At 43.4% G+C, this 20,525-nt stretch overlaps 1 protein-coding gene across 9 annotated transcripts in view; it reads right to left on the bottom strand.

The window, feature by feature from the left end:
- The window catches only part of PPP2R5C (protein phosphatase 2 regulatory subunit B'gamma), a 146,449-nt gene that overhangs the window by 24,739 nt on the left and 101,185 nt on the right, over positions 1-20,525 (bottom strand). For all 9 annotated transcript variants that reach the window (XM_058567715.1, XM_058567720.1, XM_058567714.1 and 6 more), the window contains 6 exons: positions 11,594-11,704; positions 10,432-10,524; positions 10,215-10,345; positions 4,809-4,868; positions 2,866-2,974; positions 1,531-1,584 (listed from right to left, as the gene is read on the bottom strand). In XM_058567715.1, the coding sequence (XP_058423698.1) occupies positions 1,531-1,584; positions 2,866-2,974; positions 4,809-4,868; positions 10,215-10,345; positions 10,432-10,524; positions 11,594-11,704 (558 nt within the window). The remainder of the gene's footprint in view (positions 1-1,530; positions 1,585-2,865; positions 2,975-4,808; positions 4,869-10,214; positions 10,346-10,431; positions 10,525-11,593; positions 11,705-20,525) is intronic.

Raw genomic sequence — 20,525 nt, 5'->3', positions numbered from 1 at the left:
GCTGTTCCTCAAAAAGTTAAACATAGAATTACCACATGATTCAGCAATTCCACTTCTGGGTATATACCCAAAGGAATTGAAAGCAGGGACTTGGAAGAGATATTTGCACACCCATGCAGCATTATTTACAATAGCCAAAATGTGAAAACAACTCAAGTGTCCATTGACATGTGAATGGATCAACAAAATGTGGTATATCCATACAACAGAATACCATTCAGCCATAACAAAAAATGAAGTTCTCATACATGCCACAGTACAGATGAATGCTGAGGACATTATGCTGAGTGAAATAAGCCAGTCACAAAAGGACAAGTTGTGTATGATTCCACTTATATGAGGTACTTAGAACAGTCAAATTCATCAAGACAGAAAGTAGACTAGAGATTACCAGGGGCTGAGGGTAGGAGAAGTGGGGAGTTATTATTTAACTGGTACAGAGTTTCTGCTTGGGGCCATGAAAATGTTTTGGAAACAGTGACAGTTGCACAACATTGTGAATGTAATTAATGCCACTGAACTGTACAGCTAAAATAGAAAATTTTGTGTTATATATATGTTACCACAATTAAAAATATTAATAATGTAATATACCAAAAACCACTGACTTGTACATTTTAAATGGGTGAGCTGTATGGTAGGTGAATTACATCTCCAAGCTGTTAAAAGCATATTTAACTGCTTCAACTTGTACCTGAGACGCCTGACTTTGTTACAATAAAGATAAAAATGCCAAGAAATTTAGAAATCTAAACACTAAATGGTAGCAATCTAACATTCACTTGTGATGCAATGATCATAAAATAGTTACACTTGGGGCCGGCCCGGTGGCGTAAGCAGTTAAGTGCGCACGCTCCGCTGCGGCGGCCTGGGGTTCGCCGGTTTGGATCCCGGGCACGCACCAACGCACCGCTTGTCGAGCCATGCTGTGGCGGCGTCCCATATAAAGTAGAGGAAGACAGGCATGGATGTTAGCCCAGGGTCAGTCTTCCTCAGCAAAAAAAGAGGAGGACTGGCAGATGTTAGCTCAGGGTCGATCTTCCGCTCACGCGCGCGCGCGCACACACACACACACACAAATAGTTAACACTCTTAACTGGGAAAGAAGTTTCCGGATAGTAAAACCTCTTTAGCACAAGCATTTTGAACCCTCACTACAATTCCTCTGACTGAAGTCAGTTAAATACGTTGTTAAACCAAGAGCCATGAACGTATTAAACTGCACACGATTTATCAGCCACGCCTGCTGAAGTGCTCTGTGTTCAAAGCAGTCAAGTGCAATAAGGGACAAGATGGTGACCTCATTACATAAAATAATCACAATAGAGGCAATAGAGGAACTTGTAATTAAAATGACCACACTTTGAAAACCTATAACACATGAACGAAATCAGTCTGTTTATTAGTATTTTAACAAGATGAAAAACTGTCTGCACAGCTCTTTGGTGTGAAGCAGACATATTGGGATATTTACATTTAGCAAAACACACACATTACATTACAAGGCCCTGGCAGAGAGGGTCTACTTACTGGTTCAGTGAGGGTGCTGTCCTTTTCTAAAAACTGCACTACACAGTACGCCAGCTAAAAAGTAAAAGGAGAAAAAATATTAACATTCCATTTTAACATGGAAGTGCTGCCGTGTTTCTTCCAATGTCACAGTTAAACGCCTTCTTCTGCTGAGACAAGTGATCAGGTGCTGTCCCTGGTGTGCCCCCCAGCTGGGCAGCGTGGGCTCCCCTCCACAGGCTCTGCAGGAGGCTCTGAGTGGGCCTCTCAGAGAGGGACCCAAGACCAATGTGCAACAAACCATGCTCCCCATTGCGGCTGACGGCACATCGAAGAGCTAAAGAAACCAGGAAACAGCCTTCTAGACCAACGCCAACGTGGCAGCTCGGGTTTGCTGGGGATTTTTCTTGTGGTCTTTTTGGAGATTGTAATGAACAAGTAACCTAACAGCTGGGAAAAACCGAATTAAAATCTGGTTCCATCTTAAATCTCCGAACTATTAATTTCTTCTACAGAACAATCAACTTGATAACAACAGGGCTGGGTGTAAAGATATTACCAGATAATAGTAACCAGAGAAAAAACTAAGTAAAATATTTCCCAGGAAGCCAACGTCATTAGAATCATCTAGAGAATATACTTTCTGTAATTTATCCCACACTGAAAACTCCCGCGGTGAGGCCTTCAGAATGGAGCTCCCTGGGTTCTTAAACACGCGCTGGCGTGCCTCCTGGGCACCAGGCCCTGGGCTGAGCCACCAGTGAACCAGCACACTGACTGCAGCTGCAGGAGGGGGCCTCCCCCAACCCCCCAGCACACTGCAGTCAGTGGAGCTGAAGTGCTGTCTACACAGAACTTAGAAGAATAAGAGTGAAGGAAAAACCAAACCTCCTAGGTAAACACCGCCAACTAACCAGCAGTTAGTAACCACTTATGGACAATTTTTCAGTATAACTGTCATTAGATTTTTGAAAAGTTTTTCAAATCCACAGCTTAAAAGAAACCAAAAAACTTTTTCATAGGCCATGGACATATAGGCTTTTCCCTTAAGGTAACAGATTTTAAATTATACTACAGAAAACTCTCCTCTGAGACATCCTCCTGGACTTAAAAATAATTTTGAAATTCTCCATTCCTAATTTTCTGGTTTCTGATTTTCTTAAAAGGAATCTCTTTGTACCCTCTATCCTTTCACTCATTACCAGAACCTTGATACCTGAGTCAACAGTGTGATATAAGGAAAAAAACACTCCCAGTTAAAAGGCTGGGATTCAATAGCGTGCGTTAACACTGTTCAAGTGAAGACAGCTGTGCTAACGAGTGGCCCCACACCATGTCATTGTTGGACCCCCTTACCTGTGGATGGTAGACACTCAGAGATTTCACTTTGTGCAAAGGGAGCAACACCTTCAATAAGAAAATCTTGTGCTCTTCTTTTAGTGGTAAGGCAAACCCATTAATTATACTGTGAAAACAGAATTTATTCAAAGTTTGAATATTTAAAAAAATATCTTGCTGTTTTTCTTTCAGTTTTTTCCAGCATGAAAACCAACAAGCAAAATATATGTTTCAGAAAAAGAAGGATTATCAGCAGAAATTAAAAAGAAAATTAAATACATTCAAGGAAGCACAGTCATTTTTATCTTGCAACTACAGGATAATTTTAAAATTCTGGGCTTACAGGGTGTTAGCCAGAACAGCAGCAGTCTCTGGGGGCAAAACCTCCTTCCTTAGACCACAAACACCAAGCAGTTCAGCAGGACCCCAGCACCTTCCCCTGGCCTTCAGCCATCTTTAGGAATTCACACTTTCCCAGAGAAATTCTGGCTTATTATTCGGATGCTGGCAGAACAGAGTCTGAATGTGAAGAATGGGCATTGGTTAAAAATCAGCAAGAAAGCTGTTCCCTTCTGCAGGGAAAGGGGGTCCTACTCTTAACCCCCAAACTGAAGTTTTTGTCTGTTAACAGCAAGTAGTTCATCTGTTCGGTTTTCTCATTAGGCAAGTGCAGACAAATGTTACTGAGAGCTACAGAAGCAGTTAAAGCAATTTCTAAATCAGTCCTCTGTCATTCACAAATCCCAGGCACGTGAGTGCTGCAGGAAGGGTCAGTCTTAAATGGCCACCAAGGATGATATGCTCACTCACATGGGGGTAAACCCTCAAGATCAAAGGCCTCTTCTGAAAGGATAAAATAACCAATCCTAGGAGGGGGAGGAGTCCAGAGGCCTGTGCGTGCCATGTGGGCAGGCTGTGCTGACACTACACAGTTCTCCCTAGCCTCACAACAACCTAGGAGGTGAATATGTGTCTTCCCATTTCATAGATACAGAAGCAAACAGGGGCTGAGTAAGGTCGTACAACTAGAAAGAGCACCCACTCAACCGCTCACTACACCCTACTGAGAGGCCCGCCGAGTGTGCTGGAACCAGTGAGGGAGAATTCTCCACGAGGACTAACACTTCTTCAAATTATACCTAAAACAGCAAGGACAGTTTTTCTCAGAACTGCTGGGCAGGACCGCAGATCCACCGGATGGCAAGAGTGACCCTTGAGAAAAGCTTCTGGTGCTCAAATACTTTTGGGAGTTGCTAGATTAAACCAGAGTTCACAGGTTTCTTCCCCACAGGGTTTCTCAGAACCGTTAGCTGCTAATGTACACGAAATCTCCAAGAAAGGCTTGGAGAAAAAGCACTGCCAAGCTCATGTGGCCACAGAACCCCAAGGAACTCTGTCTGGGAAACAGTGGATCAGGTAGGTGATCTAATATAAAATCTATAGGTCATCGATTTAAAAAAAATCATTGATTTAAAAAAGTTCTAGCAAGCAAAAACTTTACTTGTATTAAGATGATGAAATTTTTGAAATGTTAATTATAAGTATACATACGAATAATTTATAAAATCAAAGCAATTTGAAATATTAGCATTTACTCAATTCCCTAAATGTACAATAAATGATCTATTCTTCTTATGTTAAATATAAACCTTCTTAATGTAACTATTTTTAACATTGCCCTTGAGGAAATAACTGAAATTGTGATTCCATAGTAATGCTATTGAGGTATACGCAATAGAATCTACATAAGAACCACACAAATGGGAGATTTGTCATTTAGTGTGTTTGAATCCAAAAGCTCCTCAACTCCTTCCATTAAGTGTGATCTTATTTTAGTTCTTTTTGAGAATGGTTTAAATTGCTTTGCTTTGGGGAGAGGGGCAGTTGAACTCAATGACATGGATCATTCTGGCATAAATTCCATCTCAAGCCATTCGTTACCAATAACAGAGATAACTTACCTTCCCAATATTTCCAGTAATTCTGCTATGCCATTGTGATGCTCTGTTTCATAAATAAACCTAGAAAAGGCAATGTGTCATTTAGAATTAGACAGTGAAATAATAGCTAGGGAAACTAAAATCCTCTTAATAAGAAAACGATGCTTTTAGGAGAAAAACCACGTAGCCAGGCAACACTAAGCACATCTATTTGTGAAGACCACCCCAGGGGCACCACTCATTGTGACAAAACAAACTCCTCAAAGCCTGGACATGGCAATACCTGGAAGACAGAGAGCTCAGGCTTGCTCAAATTTTTCCCCAACATTTTATTTTGAAAGTTTCAAACACAAAGAAAAGTTGAAAGAATTTCACAGTGAGCACTGGTATTTCAACCACCCAGACTAGACAACGAACAATGTGCTGTTTATCACATATGCATCCATCAATCCCTCTATCCATCCCTTAACCCATCTTATTTTATTCTGCATTTCAACATGAGCTGACGTCTGACTCAATTTTATAGCCTCCAACATTTCGCCAAGTCTCTGCAAGGGGATAGTTCTTCCTTACCACTTGGGCTGTCTTGCCTACCTCCCCACTGACACCCCCGCATTTCCCCTAAGCTGCATCAAGCACCATCTTCTGAATCTGAGAAGCCTCTCCTGCTGGAACCACTGTGTGTACATCCTGGGGCTCCTGCAGCACTCCCCCCACCCTGGGTTGGCCTGAGGTCAAGGACCAGGACTTTTCCTCACTTTGTCCCTGGTGCTAGGATCGAGCCTGGCATCTGTCTGATGCTTGAAAGATGTCTGTTGAATAAACTGGGGCCACTGAGAGGGAACAGGGACTGGAAACAGGAAAACACCTTCCCCCTCAAGGCACTTCCTCAGAAATAGCCCGCCCCCGCCCCACATCCTTGCTCACTTGTAGTCTAAACCAATACGAGCGGCGTATTCTGCCTGAAGTGAAAGAGGTGTCTGAAAAAGGTTCCTGTCTATCAGATGAAAACTACTAGTTCAGACACAACTCTAAGCCGAAAATAAGAGTTTGTGATGATTAAAAATTTGACTCTGAAGTTTCACTGTCACTGTTTGAAGCAAATGGAACAGCGACCATTAGGTCAAGAACAGGGCAAATACCCATAAGACGTGAACTATTCCTGTAGAACGGGCCTTCTTGTTTCCATATCCCCGAATGACCAGAAGTCACTGAGGGGCTAGTGCTTGAACTGGGCTCTGAAGGATTCTGACAGATTTTTAAAATTGGGGGCATGCGAGGGGGAGAGAATTCATTCGGCTGGAACAAAGGTCTGTGGCATGGAGCAGGAGGTAGGTGATGGGTGGGGAGGTGGGCAAGGCAGATGTGCGGAGCGGCTCCATGCCAGCTTAGACAGGTTCAGACTCAAGCCCACAGGCATCAGGGGTCAGAACCACTGAGCAGGGAGTTACCGTGACGGACAGGGCAACCTGGGTGGTGAGTAAGGGCAGCAGGTTACACGGCAGGTGAAGCATCCCTGCCACCATCACACACATCCCATCGCCCTCGCTGCTGCACCTGCCTGGGACTGGAAGCTGGCTCCAAGTGGAAGTCACGGCTTTGCGGATGTCCACACTGAGAAGTACTTTAATTTACGAAACTCAACCTGAAGGCTCCCTTTTGCTTCACTTGTTTTATTTAAAATACTTAAAACAGTTTTAATGTACAAAGTCATAGCTTTGTTTATAGTGCAACCAAGCAACTTCAGTTAAAGACTTCTCTCATCTATAACCTGGAGAGCTGGGAAAGCTGCAGGTCGCACGAGGCTCCCAAAGACCTGGGGTGGTCAGCTCTGAGCCTCTGAAATACAGAAGCGCCTGAACCCCTCGGCATTGCTTTTGATCTCTTTCCACCAGCTTTAACATTTAAATACGGATGGCTTTTAGTTATAAGGTTTTAGTTATTTGGTTTTCCTAAATCAACACTACTATATTCTTATTGAGAAATTCTTAATTTCTAGTTCTTTTAACCTGATTTGAAGTAGGTATTAAAAAAAGAGAAAATAAGTATAATTCCCCTTGTTACTTTTCCAGATGAAGTCATAAAGACCTGTGGAGGACAGGCTAGAGTGTTTCTTACTCTTTCAGCAAAAAAGAATTAGGACTCACAAAAACTGAGCCAGAACCTGCTTGTCGTAGACCGTCTCCAGGATGGCCGCCATCAATTCCTCTCCTCCCTGTAGAGTGTGTTCTGCGCCTCACGTGAAGAGGTGGAGTCTATTTCCCCTCCCTTTGAATCTGGGCTGTCCTGGGACTCGCTTTGACCAATACAAAGGGTAGAGGTCAGTCTGACAAAGGGTAGAGGTCAGTCTGTACCACTTCTGGGCCAACCTTTAGAGGACTGGCAGCCTCTACTTTTACCCTCGGGGAAGCCAGCTGTGGCTGTGAGAAGTGACCTGAGCCACTGTGGACATTCCAGCCCTTGTAGACACTCTGTGGAGCAGAAGAACTGTCCCTGCAGCCCAGTTTTTACAGAATTGTCAGAAATAGTAAATTGTTGTTGATGAGCCACACAATTGTTGTTGATAAGTCGTGGGGTGGTTTGTTACGCAGCAAAGAGAACTGAAGCCCTGCTCTTCCTTGTCACCTAACCTTCAGGTTCCCGTTTGCCAAAACAGGCATCAGTTATCTAGAGCTCTGTTTAACTCACTGCTTAAAAACGCTGATTAGAATGAGCAACTATAGAAATAAATAGGAACTTTACATTAACACTTTCAATAAGTTGAACCAGACAATGTTTGAAACATTCTTTTTCTTACAAGATACAGTTGTGCCATGTAGAACTTCAATGAGCCGAATATATCTCTCAAGATCTTTCTCCTTAATTTTTTCTCACATGAAACAAGGAGGCAGTGGTGTTGAAGGTGGGGACCCAAACCAATTATGGAATCTACATATACGCTCACTCGTGAGTGTATATATCAAGAATGGCAACTATAGGAAAGATTACTAAAAGACAAAACAAAAATACCACACTCGAGCACTGAGCACTTAGTAAGAACTGAACTAAACTATGTATAGTAACTTTTAAATAATAATCTAAGTATTTCAGTTATTAAATTAAGGTTCTTTTTTTTAATAATTTTATTTATTTATTTTTTTCCCCCAAAGCCCCAGTAGATAGTTGTATGTGATAGTTGCACATCCTTCTAGTTGCTGTATGTGGGACTCGGCCTCAGCATGGCCGGAGAAGCGGTGCGTCGGTGTGCGCCCGGGATCCGAACCTGGGCCGCCAGCAGCGGAGTGCGCGCACTTAACCGCTAAGCCACGGGGCTGGCCCTAAATTAAGGTTCTTGAAGGTCTGAGATATTTTCTACTTCTTTAATGCAGGTGTTGCTTTGTGACTCTGTTATCTGAACAAAACCTACGTGTTTAGGAAAAAAATCCACTTTATGTAGAGCTTTAATTTTAGGCCTAAAAGACTGGAATTTAAATTGTACCTGTTCCTTGTTGTTTAAATGGTGTATACTATGTTTTGATAGATTAATACATCAGCCAAATAATGACCTTGTGAGAAAGGAAGTGTGACGCCAAGAGATATAAAATAAGAATATCGCATCTGGGAAACATGACGTCATCCTCTGATTACAGTCGGAGTGTCCAGCCCTGGGCTCCTTTACGTAAATGGGATGTGGGGAAGCTGTAAGTTCAAAGGAAAGCCACACAAACTGGAAGGCTCTAACAACAAGATGTCATATCGAGTGCGAAGATAAGGAGGAGGAGCTGGACCCTGATGACCGCAGAAGGGCAGGCAAGGGAGACTTCAAGACTGGGTTGCACGCCAGGCCCAGGCTGGTAAGAGGACCAGGGAACTGGTGCCTAATTTCCCGAGAGGGCTGTGGGCCTCAGCTGTGGGATCTTAGTTCCCGTCTATCCGTCTGTCTCGTCTCCCCCTTTCTTTTCCCTTCTCCGTCATGGCGACTGAGAAGAGACCTGCCTGGCTTCCGCGGTGCTCTGGCCAACACTTCCGGACCACCCTCTCCAGGGCACAGCCTGCGCCGTCATCCTTACTCTGGCACTGCATCTAGACTACGTGAAACCTGCCCGCTTTCTTAGCTCACAGAGGGACGCCCCTCAACGCTAGGATTTGTCACTACCTTGAGCCACCCTGGAGTCAGGGGCCTTAGAGGCAAGCCGTCTCGAGAAGCCAAAATTCATAGAATAAACTTCTCATTTAGTAGGCTTTCCAGGGACAGATGAGAAACAACATTAAGTGTTTCATCCATCAGCATTTACTTAGTGCCACTCGGGCCAGGCATGAAGCTGGCGTTGGGGGATGTGCATTAAAGCAGCCGACATAATGCCTGCCCTCACAGGGAGGCTTTTTGGTGAGGGGATATTTCTGGAAGCCTTGGAGGTAAGGTTGAGGAGAAGGGCTGGTGGAAAAGAACGTTCCAGGAGGATCAAACAAGGCTGTCAAGGCGCTGGTATGGAAGGAGCCTGGAGTGTGAACAGAGAGGCAGACTACAAGGAAGGCCGGCCTGGACCTGGGGCATCCCAGGGCCTCACCCAGGACTTGTACCTATTCATCCAAAGGGCATCAGTCATCAGTGTGACTCCGACGCGGCAGCAGACACGAAGGGATGTCAGCAGGTCAGAGGGGTGTTAAGACTTATAAGAATCAACAAGAAGTGGCGACTGGGATGGGGAGGAGGGGTGTGTGAGGGGCCAAGAGGTCTAATCATACTGCACTTGGAATGTTATGGAACATTCTTTCATGAGCCATGGGGCTGCGAGCCCCTCTAGGTAAACCCAGACAGCACAACTTTTGCGACCAGCTTCCCAGCCTACCAGCCTCTGTGGTCCTGCCAGCCTAGGGACAGCTGTGACGGCTGGAAAGCTGCCCTGCCTCTGCGAGCTGCTTCCAGCAGGGTCTCCTTTGCCCTTGGTGCACCGGGGAGTCTCCAAACCTCTGATCTAAGTTCTCAGATCTTCTGAGATTTTCTAAAGATTTACTGCTTCCCTCTTCACTCCTTCCTTTGACTGCGTTTATAGAGGAAGAATGAAGTAATGTGCAGGTGGAAGGGAACAGTTGGCTTCGACAGATCAATTCATCCACATTCCAGAGGGAAGCACACTCAGGGTAACTGCACATTTCAGTAAAAACCCAAACAAAGGAAGGACATGTGATGAGGTGCTGGGGAGGGGGTGAAGCAGGGGAGTGGGCACAGAAGGAAGGGGCAGGAGGGAAGAAGGGGGTCAACCCCAGCCCAGCACCGACGGAGGTGTAGACTGGGGCCTACCTGGACATGACAAGCAATCTGTGCAGAAACAGCCACTACTGCTCCTGAGTCACTTGCCAGAGGAAATGATGAGGTGGGGGGAGCATTAAGTGTGAAAATGAACATCACCATGCAAAAAGAGAATTGTCATCCACACATCGACTTACCTATAAAATATATTATTTATCTGTTTTCTGATGTAAGCTCTTAAGCCTAAGAATTTTCCATAGATTCTGTGAAGGGTAGTTTTAAGAAAATCTCTCTCTCGAGGATCTTCACTGTCAAAGAGCTCTAAAAGCTTCAAGAAGAAAAAGACACTTAGTGATTTGGTGTTCTCTCTCCGTAGATTATGGCTTTTGTAGTTTCAGCTAATTTGTACCTTACCTGCAATACAAACTTCTGATCGATATATTTCTTCGCTATATTAGGTTGGAAATCTGGAGACTCTAAAAATCTTAAGAAAAATTCATAAACAAGCTAGGAGGAAAAAAAAACCAAGTCAAATAACATGGTATTTTATTAAATGGAGATTAAAATACACCATGAGTTGAATCTTTGTCTGCAAATATTAGCTTTTTTAAAAAAGCTACATTTCTACAGAATTAATGCAAAATCACACATGGCTTCATTTAATTATAATTGATGACAGTAATTGTTTTATTTAGCTAAGAACCACAGACTATACCCTTAAATGGTATTTAAACAAAATGATTTCCATAGCTGATGTCACCAATGCTTAAAATATGCTGCTCAGGGACCACAGTGCACAGCTGACACAAGCCAGGCTGTGACCAAATTCTGGGTGAGATTCGCAGCTGGCCACCTACAAGAGTTCTGGCAGAGAGCCAGGCGGACAGGAAGCTGGCCTTGGTAGGGGAGAGGTCACAGACGCAGTCAGCTGGGGCCGGGACGTTCCCTGCTTCATGAGTGGGCTGCACGCTGTCATGGTTACGCCGTGCGAGGGCACGTTCTGCTACAGAGATAGCCCTCCTTTTCTGTCTGTTCCCCATCTAGTTCCTTCTCAGGTTTTTCACCTCTCCATCTCTCCTCCTATGGGCGACCCACACCTCCCAATCTCGCATATGGGCAGCGCTCTGCTCACACTGGTCTCAGCGCCTTCTCCCAGGTGTCCTACCCAACGTTTCTCCCGACAAATGCGTCAGAAACAGGCAGTAGTGAGCAGGGGAGCTCTGGGGTGCAGAGCAGGCACACGTTACGCCTAAGTACCAAACACTGGGAAATGTCTGCAGAAGTCCTCCAGGCCTCAATTCAATGGCTGGCAACAAAGTGATCATTTCCACTGAAAATATATTTACAATTCTGATTCTTTGTAGTTTGTGTCAAGTGTCCAAATAAACAAAAACCTATTAAACGTCCTCTCTTCCGCTAAAATACTTCTCTTGTATGTGAGGTTTGCAAAGTCTACGCCACTAAAGATCAGGGGCCCATCTGCAACCAGCTGGAGAGGCCCTAGGGCCAGTGTCCTTGCTGTAGAGAATACCCTCCACACACAACCTGAACTGTGGCGCCCTCCCAGGGTCAGTACCTGTAGATGAGGCCACGCTGCTTCTAACGTTGGTTCGTCTTCCTCTGGGTCAAATTCTGCTCCCGTAGGGTTGGAGGAAGGTGGTAATGTTCGAAACATGTTAACTGCAAACTAAAATCCACATATTCTAGAATTATAACCAGGATATTAAAAATATTTACAGACAACATTTAAAAAATCTTAAGTAATTCTAATGATAGCTACTTCCAGTGTTATCTGGCTTGTCCTAATTCTCAAAATTCAGAAGCAGTAAGGGTCCTCAACAAGATCCTGGGTCAAAACTGCAGCAGGACCATGGCTGAGGGCAGGTGACCACTGAGATCCCCGCTTGACTCTGAGCTGTAATCTTTCGCAGACAAGCAGCACCAACGGATGCTGACGGGCAGTGCTGGCGTCCAAGGCCTTCACTATATCCAGAAGGTGCAAAAGCATGGAGGGTGTTCAAAGTGCTGGTAAGAAAAGTATGAGATCAGGGAGGAGACGCAAAGAGTAGAGAATTGGAAACGGCAAGAAGACAGCAAACGCCACATCGCACCAGATGCCTTGTGCCACGTCCATGCTGAGTGCTCTGCAGTCAACAGTGACAAGGACGACACAGTCAGGACACAGTGACATCTGACTGGGCTGCTAGAGGACCATTTCCAGAGAAAGGGCTGCATGTTAGCAGGGAGAGGCATAGTCATAGGACAGCCTGGCCATGTGCCCAGGGACTGGACAGTTATGATCTCTCTTAGCCTGTTTAGACTTACAAAGAGATGACTTAGGAAGAAGAAATTTCTCTGGAGTTTGGATGATTTCCTTGGACGACCCACTGCCCTTTTCTCTGATCTCCCCTTTATACTGCCCTTTACCACTCCCCCACCCCAGGCTCTGGTTAATTTCAACTTCATAAAAATCAGTGCAATTTTTTTTTATTGATGTCTTAAGAGTTTATAACATTGTGAAATTTTGGTTGTACATTTTTGTTTGTCAATCACCATACACATGTCTCCTTTCACCCCCTGTGCCCACCCCCTACCCCCTTTGCCCCTGGTAACCACAATGCAGTTCTTTCTGACCATGTGTTGGTTTATATTCCATATATGAGTGAAATCACGTGGTGTTCGTCTTTCTCTTTCCGGCTTATTTCACTTAACATAATACCCTCCAGGTCCATCCACATTGTTGCAAATGGGACAACTTTGTCTTTTTTTATGGCTGAGTAGTATTCCATCGTATATATATACCACATCTTCTTGATCCAATCATCAGTGGAGGGACACTTGGGTTGCTTCCACTTCTTGGCTATAGTGAATAATGCTGCAATGAACATAGGGGCGCATAAGCCTCTTTGGATTGTTGATTTCAGGTTGGCTGCATATATTCCCAGTAGTGGGATAGCTGGATCATAGGGTATGATTTTTTAATTTTTTGAGGAATTTCCATACCGTTTTCCATAGAGGCTGCACCAGTTTGCATTCCTACCAGCTATGTATGAGGGTTCCCCTTTTTCCACATCCTCTCCAACATTTGTTGTTTTTTGTCTTGGTGATTACAGCCATTCTAACGGGCGTGAGGTGATATCTTAGTGTTGTTTTGATTTGCATTTCCCTGATGATTAGTGATGTTGAACACTTTTCCATATGCCTATTGGCTATCCGTATATCTTCTTTGGAGAAGTGTCTGCTCATTTCCTCTGCCCATTTTTTGATCGGGTTGTTTTTTTGTTGTTCAGTTGTGTGAGTTCTTTATATATTATGGAGATTACCTCCTTTGTCAGATATGTGTTTTGCAAATATTTTCTCCCAGCTGGTGGGTTGTCTACTCAATTTGATCCTGGTTTCATTTGTCTTGTAGAAGCTCTTTAATTTGATGAAGTCCCACTTGTTTATTTTTTCTTTAGTTTCCCTAGTCTGACTAGGCATGGCATCTGAAAAGATTCCTTTATGACCAATGTCAAATAGTGTGTTGCCTATATTTTCTTCTATGAGTTTTATAGTTGCAGGTCTTTGATCCATTTTGAGTTAATTTTTGTGAATGGTGATAGCAGATGGTCCACTTTCTTTCTTTTGCATGTGGCTGTCCAGTTTTCCAAACACCATTTATTGAAGAGACTTTCTCTTCTCCATTGTATGTTCTTAGCTCCTTTGTTGAAAATTAGCTCTCTGTAGATGTGTGGTTTTATTTCTGGGTTTTCAATTCTGTTCCATTGATCTGTGTGTCTGTTTTTGTACCAGTACCAAGCTGTTTTGATTACTATTGCTTTGTAGTATGTTTTGAAGTCAGGGATTGTGATGCCTCCAGCTTTGTTCTTTTTTCTTAGGATTGCTTTAGCTATTTGGGGTCTTTTGTTGCCCCAAATGAATTTTAGTATTCTTTTTTCTATTTCCATGAAGAACGTCATTGGGATTCTGATTGGGATTGCGGTGCATCTGTAGATTGCTTTAGGTAATATAGGCATTTTAACTATGTTTATTCTTCCAATCCATGTGCATGGGATATCTTTCCATTTCTTTATGTCATCATCGGTTTCTTTCAATAACGTCTTGTAGTTTTCATTATATAGGTCTTTCACTTCCTTGGTGAGATTTATTCCTAGATATTTTATTCTTTTTGATGCAATTGTAAATGGTATTATCATTTTGAGCTCTCTTTCTGTTAGTTCATTATTAGCATACAGAAATGCAACCGATATTTGTAGGCTGATTTTGTACCCTGCCACTTTGCTGTAGTTGTTGATTATTTCTAATAGTTTTCCAATGGATTCTTTAGGGTTTTCTATATATAAAATCATGTCGTCTCCAAATAGTGAGAGTTTCACTTTTTCGTTGCCTATTTGGATCCCTTTTATTCCTTTTTCTTGCCTAACGCTCTGGCCAAAACCTCCAGAACTATGTTCAATAAGAGTGGTGAGAGTGGGCAGCCTTGTCTCATTCCTGTTCTCAGAGGAATGGCTTTCAGACTTTCCCTGTTGAGTATGTTGTTCGCTGTGGGTTTGTCATAAATAGCCTTTATTATATTGAGGAACTTTCCTTCTATACCCATTTTGATGAGAGTTTTTATCATAAATGGATGCTGGATCTTGTCAAATGCCTTCTCTGCATCTATTGAGATGACCATGTGCTTTTTATTCCTCGTTTGGTTGATATGGTGTATCATGTTGATTGATTTGTGGATGTTGAACCATCCCTGTGTCCCTGGTATAAATCCCACTTGATCATGGCCTATGATCTTTTTAATGTATTGCTGTATTCAGTTTGCCAATATTTTGTTGAGGATATTTGCATTTATATTCATTAGTGATATTGGCCTGTAATTTTCCTTTTTTGTATCGTCTTTGTCTGGCTTTGGTATCAGGATGATGTTGGTCTCGTAGAATGAGTTAGGAAGTGTTCCATCTTCTTCTATTTTTTGGAATAGTTTGAGAAGGATGGGTGTTAGATTTTCTTTGAATGTTTGGTAAAATTCACCCGAGCAGCCGTCTGGTCTTGGACTTTTATTTTTTGGGAGGTTTTTGATTACTATTTCAATCTCTTTACTTGTGATTGGTCTATTCAGATTCTCTATTTCTTCTTGGTTCAGTTTTGGGAGGTTGTAGGAGTCTAGGAATTTATCCATTTCTTCTAGATTGTCTAATTTGTTGGCATATAGTTCCTCATAATATTCTCTTATAATCCTTTGTATTTCCGAGGTTGTAATTTCTCCTCTTTCATTTCTAATTTTATTTATTTGAGCCTTTTCTCTTTTTTTCTTAGTCAGTCTGGCTAAGGGTTTGTCAATTTTGTTTATCTTCTCAAAGAACCAACTCTCTGTTTCATTAATCCTTTCTAAACTGTTTTTTTGGTCTCAATTTCATTTATTTCGGCTCTAATTTTTATTATTTCTCTCCTTCTGCTGACTTGGGCTGTGTTTGTTCTTCTTTTTCTAGTTCTGTTAGGTGTGATTTAAGGTTGCTTACTTGGGCTTTTTCTTGTTTGTTGAGGTGGGCCTGTATTGCTACGAATTTCCCTCTCAGGACTGCTTCTGCTGCATCCCATATGAGTTGGTATGGCATATTTTCATTATCATTTGTTTCCATATATTTTTTGATTTCTCCTTTAATTTCATCAATGACCCATTGGTTGTTCACTAGCATGCTGTTTAATCTCCACATCTTTGTCACTTTCCCAGTTTTTTTCTTGTGGTTGATTTCTAGTTTCATAGCATTATGTCTGAAAAAATGCTTGTTATGATTTCAATCTTCTTGAATTTATTGAGGTTTGCCTTGTTTCCCAACATATGGTCTATCCTTGAGAACGTTCCACGCACGCTTGAGAAGAATGTGTAGTCAGCTGTTTTTGGATGGAGTGCTCTGTATATACCTACCAGGTCCATCTCGTCCAGTTTTTCATTAAAGTCCACTGTTTCTTTATTGATTTTTTGTCTGGATGATCTATCCATTGATGTAAGTGGGGTATTAAGATCCCCTACTATTATTGTGGTGTTGTTAATGTCTCCTTTTAGGTTTGTTAATAGTTGCTTTATGTATTTTGGTGCTCCTATGTTGGGTGCATATATATTTATAATTGATATGTCTTCTTGGTGGAGTGTCCCTTTTATCATTATATATTGCCCCTCTTTGTCTCTCTCAACCTGTTTTATCTTGAAGTCTACTTTGTCTGATATGAGTATGGCAATACCTGCTTTCTTTTGTTTGCCATTAGCTTGGAGTATTGTCTTCCATCCTTTCACTCTGAGCCTGTGTTTGTCCTTAGAGCTGAGATGTGTTTCCTGGAGGCAGCATATTGTTGGGTCTTGTTTTTTAATTCATCTTGCCACTCTGTGTCTTTTGATTGGAGAGTTCAATCCATTTACATTTAGTGTAATTATTGATATATGAGGGCTTAAAGTTGCTGTTTTATCGCTTATTTTCTGGTTCTTTTGCATTTCCTTTGTTTCTTGTCCCATGTGTTTCGGCCTGCCAGTTCAGTTTGGTTGTTCTGTCTTATGATTCTTTTAGTCTTCTCTGTATTTCTCCTATGTGATTTTGTTCTGATTATTTGTTTAGTGGTTACCTTGGGGTTGGCATAAAAAATCTTGTATATAAGACAGTCCATTATCTAATGGCCTCTTATTCCCTTTTACTAAGTCAATTCAATCTCTTTCCTCTTCCCCTTCTAAGTTACCCTGGTCACAACTTATTCTATCTCTTGTTGTGGGTGTGTGTTTAAATTGATGAGGTTATATTTATTTTTGATGATTTCCTTCCTTTGATCTTGGATTTTGGTATTTAAGTGGTGGCTATCCTATTCCGGTGAAGATCTACTATTTTTCTGATTTTGTCTACCTATTTTTCTCCTTGCTCCAAGCTTTGTATTCCCTTGCTCTTCTTTTTTTCAGGCCTGAGGGCCTTCTTGAGCATTTCTTGTAGTGGGGGTCTCGTGGCCATGAACTCCCTTAGCTTTTGTTTATCTGGGAAAGTTATTATTTCTCCATCATATCTGAAGGATATTTTTGCTGGATAGAGTATTCTTGGCTTAAAGTTTTTGTCTTTCAGTATTTTGAATATATCATTCCAGTCTCTCCTAGCCTGTAAAGTTGCTGTTGAGAAATCCGGTGAGAGCCTGATGGGAGTTCCTTTGTATGTTATTCTTTGTTTTTGTCTAGCTGCCCTTAATATTGTTTCTTTGTCATTGACCTTTGCCAGTTTTACTACTATATGCCGTGGAGTGGGCCTCTGCCTGTTGACATATTTAGGTGACCTGTTGGCTTCATTTACTGGTGTTTCCTGCTCCTTCCCCAGATTTGGGAAGTTCTCAGCTATTATTTCCTTGAATAGGTTCTCTGTTCCTCCTTCCCTCTCTTCTCCCTCAGGAATACCTATAATTCTTATGTTACATTTCCTAATTGAGTTGGATATCTCTTGGAGACTTTCTTCATTTCTTTTTAGTCTTAGTTCTCTCTCCTCCTCCATCTGCAGCATATCTGTATTCCTATCCTCTATAATGCTAATTCTTTCCTCCATACTGTCAGCTCTGTTCTTTAAAGATTCTATATTCTTCATCTCCTCTGTCGTATTCTTCATTTCCGTCAATACTGATTGGTTTTTCTTTATGATTTCAATCTCTTTTGTGAAGAAACTCCTTATCTCATTGCATTGTTTATCTGTGTTTTCTTGTATTTTGTTGAGCTTTTTATGATAGCTATTTTGAATTCTCTGTCATTTAGGTTATGGATTTCTGTGCTGTTTCAGGGTTGATTTCCGGGTGCTTGTCATTTTCCTTCTGGTCTGGCGATTTAATGTACTTTTGCATCGTGGTTGCTGTATTGGCTTTGTTTTTCCTCATCCTGGAAATATCTGGTTGCAGTTTCCACCTGCTGCCACCGTGTGGGGGTTAAGGGCTGTGTAATCTGAGCGCCCTGCGCTCCACCATGGCCATTCCGCTGCCACAGGCCAACTGCGCTCTGCTCTGCTTTGGCTGTTCCACTGCCGCAGGATGCCCAGGGTCCACCCGGGCTATTCCACTGTGCAGCCGCCTGCGCTCTGCTCCACCTCGGCTGTTCTGCTGCTGTGGGCTGCTCAGGCTCCGCCCCAGCTACTCCGCCGCCGCAGCCACCTGCGCTCCACTCCACCTTGGCTGTTCTGCTGCTGCAGGCTGCCTGGCCTCTGCCCCAGCTACTCTGCCGCTGCTGCGGGCCACCTGCACTCCGCTGAGGCTGCTTAGACTGGTCAGCTGAGCTGCAGTGTCGGGCATGCAGAGGGCAAGGGGCTCTCTCTTTTGCCCACTGGGTCTCTGGGCCGGTGGTGGGGGGCTTCTCACTTGCCCCTCATTATCCACTTTCCTGAGGTGCTCAGATGTTGATGGCACCCCTGCAGCAGTTCTAAGTCCTCTGTGTGGAGTTTCTCACTGGCTGAGAGAGCCTGAGGAGCTACGGTTTCCCTGCAGAGGGCTGCCCCTCCCCTCTCTCTGAGAGCCACACGACCCAAGTCACTGATCTGGTGGGGAGGGAGAGGATTTCTCCTTACCTCTCCCCACTTCCTCCAGGGGCCCCAGCACATCCACTCTCAGATGTGCCGCAGTGTGGGTCTTTCCGATGTCTCTCTGTGCAGTGTGAGTGTCTCTTGTTGGTCTACGCTTGACCCTTTTGTTGTATCTTATTGGGGGAAAGTTTACTGGAAAGCTCACTCCACCATGATGCTGACGTCACTCTGTGGTTTTTTTTTTGGGTGAGGAAGACTGGCCCTGAGCTAACATCTGTTGCCAATCTTCCTCTTTTTGCTTGAGGAAGACTGTTGCTGACCTAACATCTGTGCCAATCTTCACCTACTTTATATATGGGATGCTGCTGCAGCATGGCTTGATGAGTGGTGCATAGGTCTGCACCCAGGATCTGAATCAATGAACCCTAGGCCACCGAAGCAGAGTGTGTGAACTTAACCACTATGCCACTGGGCTGCCCCCCAGTGTGTTTTATAACAGATGTTTCCTACAAAAAAATCTAGAATTTTTTGGAGCACAGGTACATTTTAACGCCCACATGGTTAATACAAAAAGTTAGATCTCTAAATAAAGCACAATATACATTGACAGATTTGTGATATAAATAGGAAAGTTTAGTTTTTCTATATCATCAATTTATAACATTTTTCTTTTGTAGTAAGTTTAAGTATGATCTTTGAACCCACCACATGCCAGTTACAGAACTGGGCTCTGGTGAATGGCTGTTACAGGTGATCAACAAGAGCCCCTGTCCCACCACTCCCCAAAGCACAAAATCAAAACGTTTGACATACGAGATAAAATCCGACTCTATGACTACAATTAGAAGGTATCTGCAGAGAGTCCAGGGCAAACCTGGCTGTTCAGGTTCCAGTCTTGTGAGGACCAAGTTGTAACTCAGTGTTACCAATTTTGTTTCTTTCTGTATTTACTGTTATTGATATTGAACTCCAAACCTTAACATCATTTTTCATTAAGAAAAATATTCACTCAAGTCATCAGCTATAAAATCCCTGAGCATCAAATGTTTATTCTCTGTTTCATCTAAGCTGACGTAGAGTATCTATAATCAACAAAGAGATAGTAGAGGAATGGAAGGTATGAAAAAAATGGTTGGAAATCCAGAAACAATTAATTTAAAAAATCTTTTAGTAAAAATATGAGTAAAGCTCACAAGACATAAGTAGAAAGAAAAAATGGTTTGACACCTGTGAATGGGGTCTGTACAGGGTCCTGGAAGAGGCCTCCCAGACAACGGTGATTAACAAACAGGCAGATGGGGCACGTCCTTGGTCACTGGCCCCCAGACCCCCAGGGGACGGCAGTGAGGGATCTCCTCCTGGCACCCTGATGCCAAAGCCCACAGAAGAGAGGAGCCCACCCACCATCTCCTCTGGGGCTGTGGGACTTGCTATGTCATCACCAGCCACTGCCCTGAGCTCTCTGTCACCTTCTTGGGCTACGAATGATCGGAGAGAAGTCAGAATTGAGTCTGAGGCCTTTATGGGGAGTGTGGCATTCCTGAACTGGGGTTTTCTAGCCTCTCCCTCAAAGCCAAATGATCAGGGGGCTTCAAGAGAGTCACCTAGCGATTGGGGGTGCCTTAAAGAGCAGGAGGTGGGCACTTGCTCTCTGGTGGACTAGAGCCAGAGGCCCAGTACATGGAGGGCAAGGCCTGGGCCCAGCGTCCCTGGGTGGTGGAGGTGTCTGTGAACACACACTGCGCTGGCCTCTCTCGGAGACTTCAGAACGCAGGAGACTTGCTGGAGCAGTCTTGACATCGGGGTGCAGTGCACCTAGAAGGGACCATGCAGGCTGCCTCCTGTGAGGTTCCTGTGGCTGCACTTGAGGAACACAGAGGACCAAGGGGAGAGAGGATTGGTGGGGCTGCCCAGGAACTGCCAACGGGGTGGTCAGTTTACCCAGAGAGGGGCTAGAGGTTTAGATGGAAGAGGAGATTGCTGCTCCTCTGG

The sequence above is a fragment of the Diceros bicornis genome, chromosome 24 (genome assembly GCF_020826845.1).
Source record: "Diceros bicornis minor isolate mBicDic1 chromosome 24, mDicBic1.mat.cur, whole genome shotgun sequence".
Lineage (NCBI taxonomy): Eukaryota > Metazoa > Chordata > Mammalia > Perissodactyla > Rhinocerotidae > Diceros > Diceros bicornis.
The sequence above is the reverse complement of the archived record's forward strand: the minus strand, read 5'-3'. Positions and strand labels throughout refer to the sequence as shown.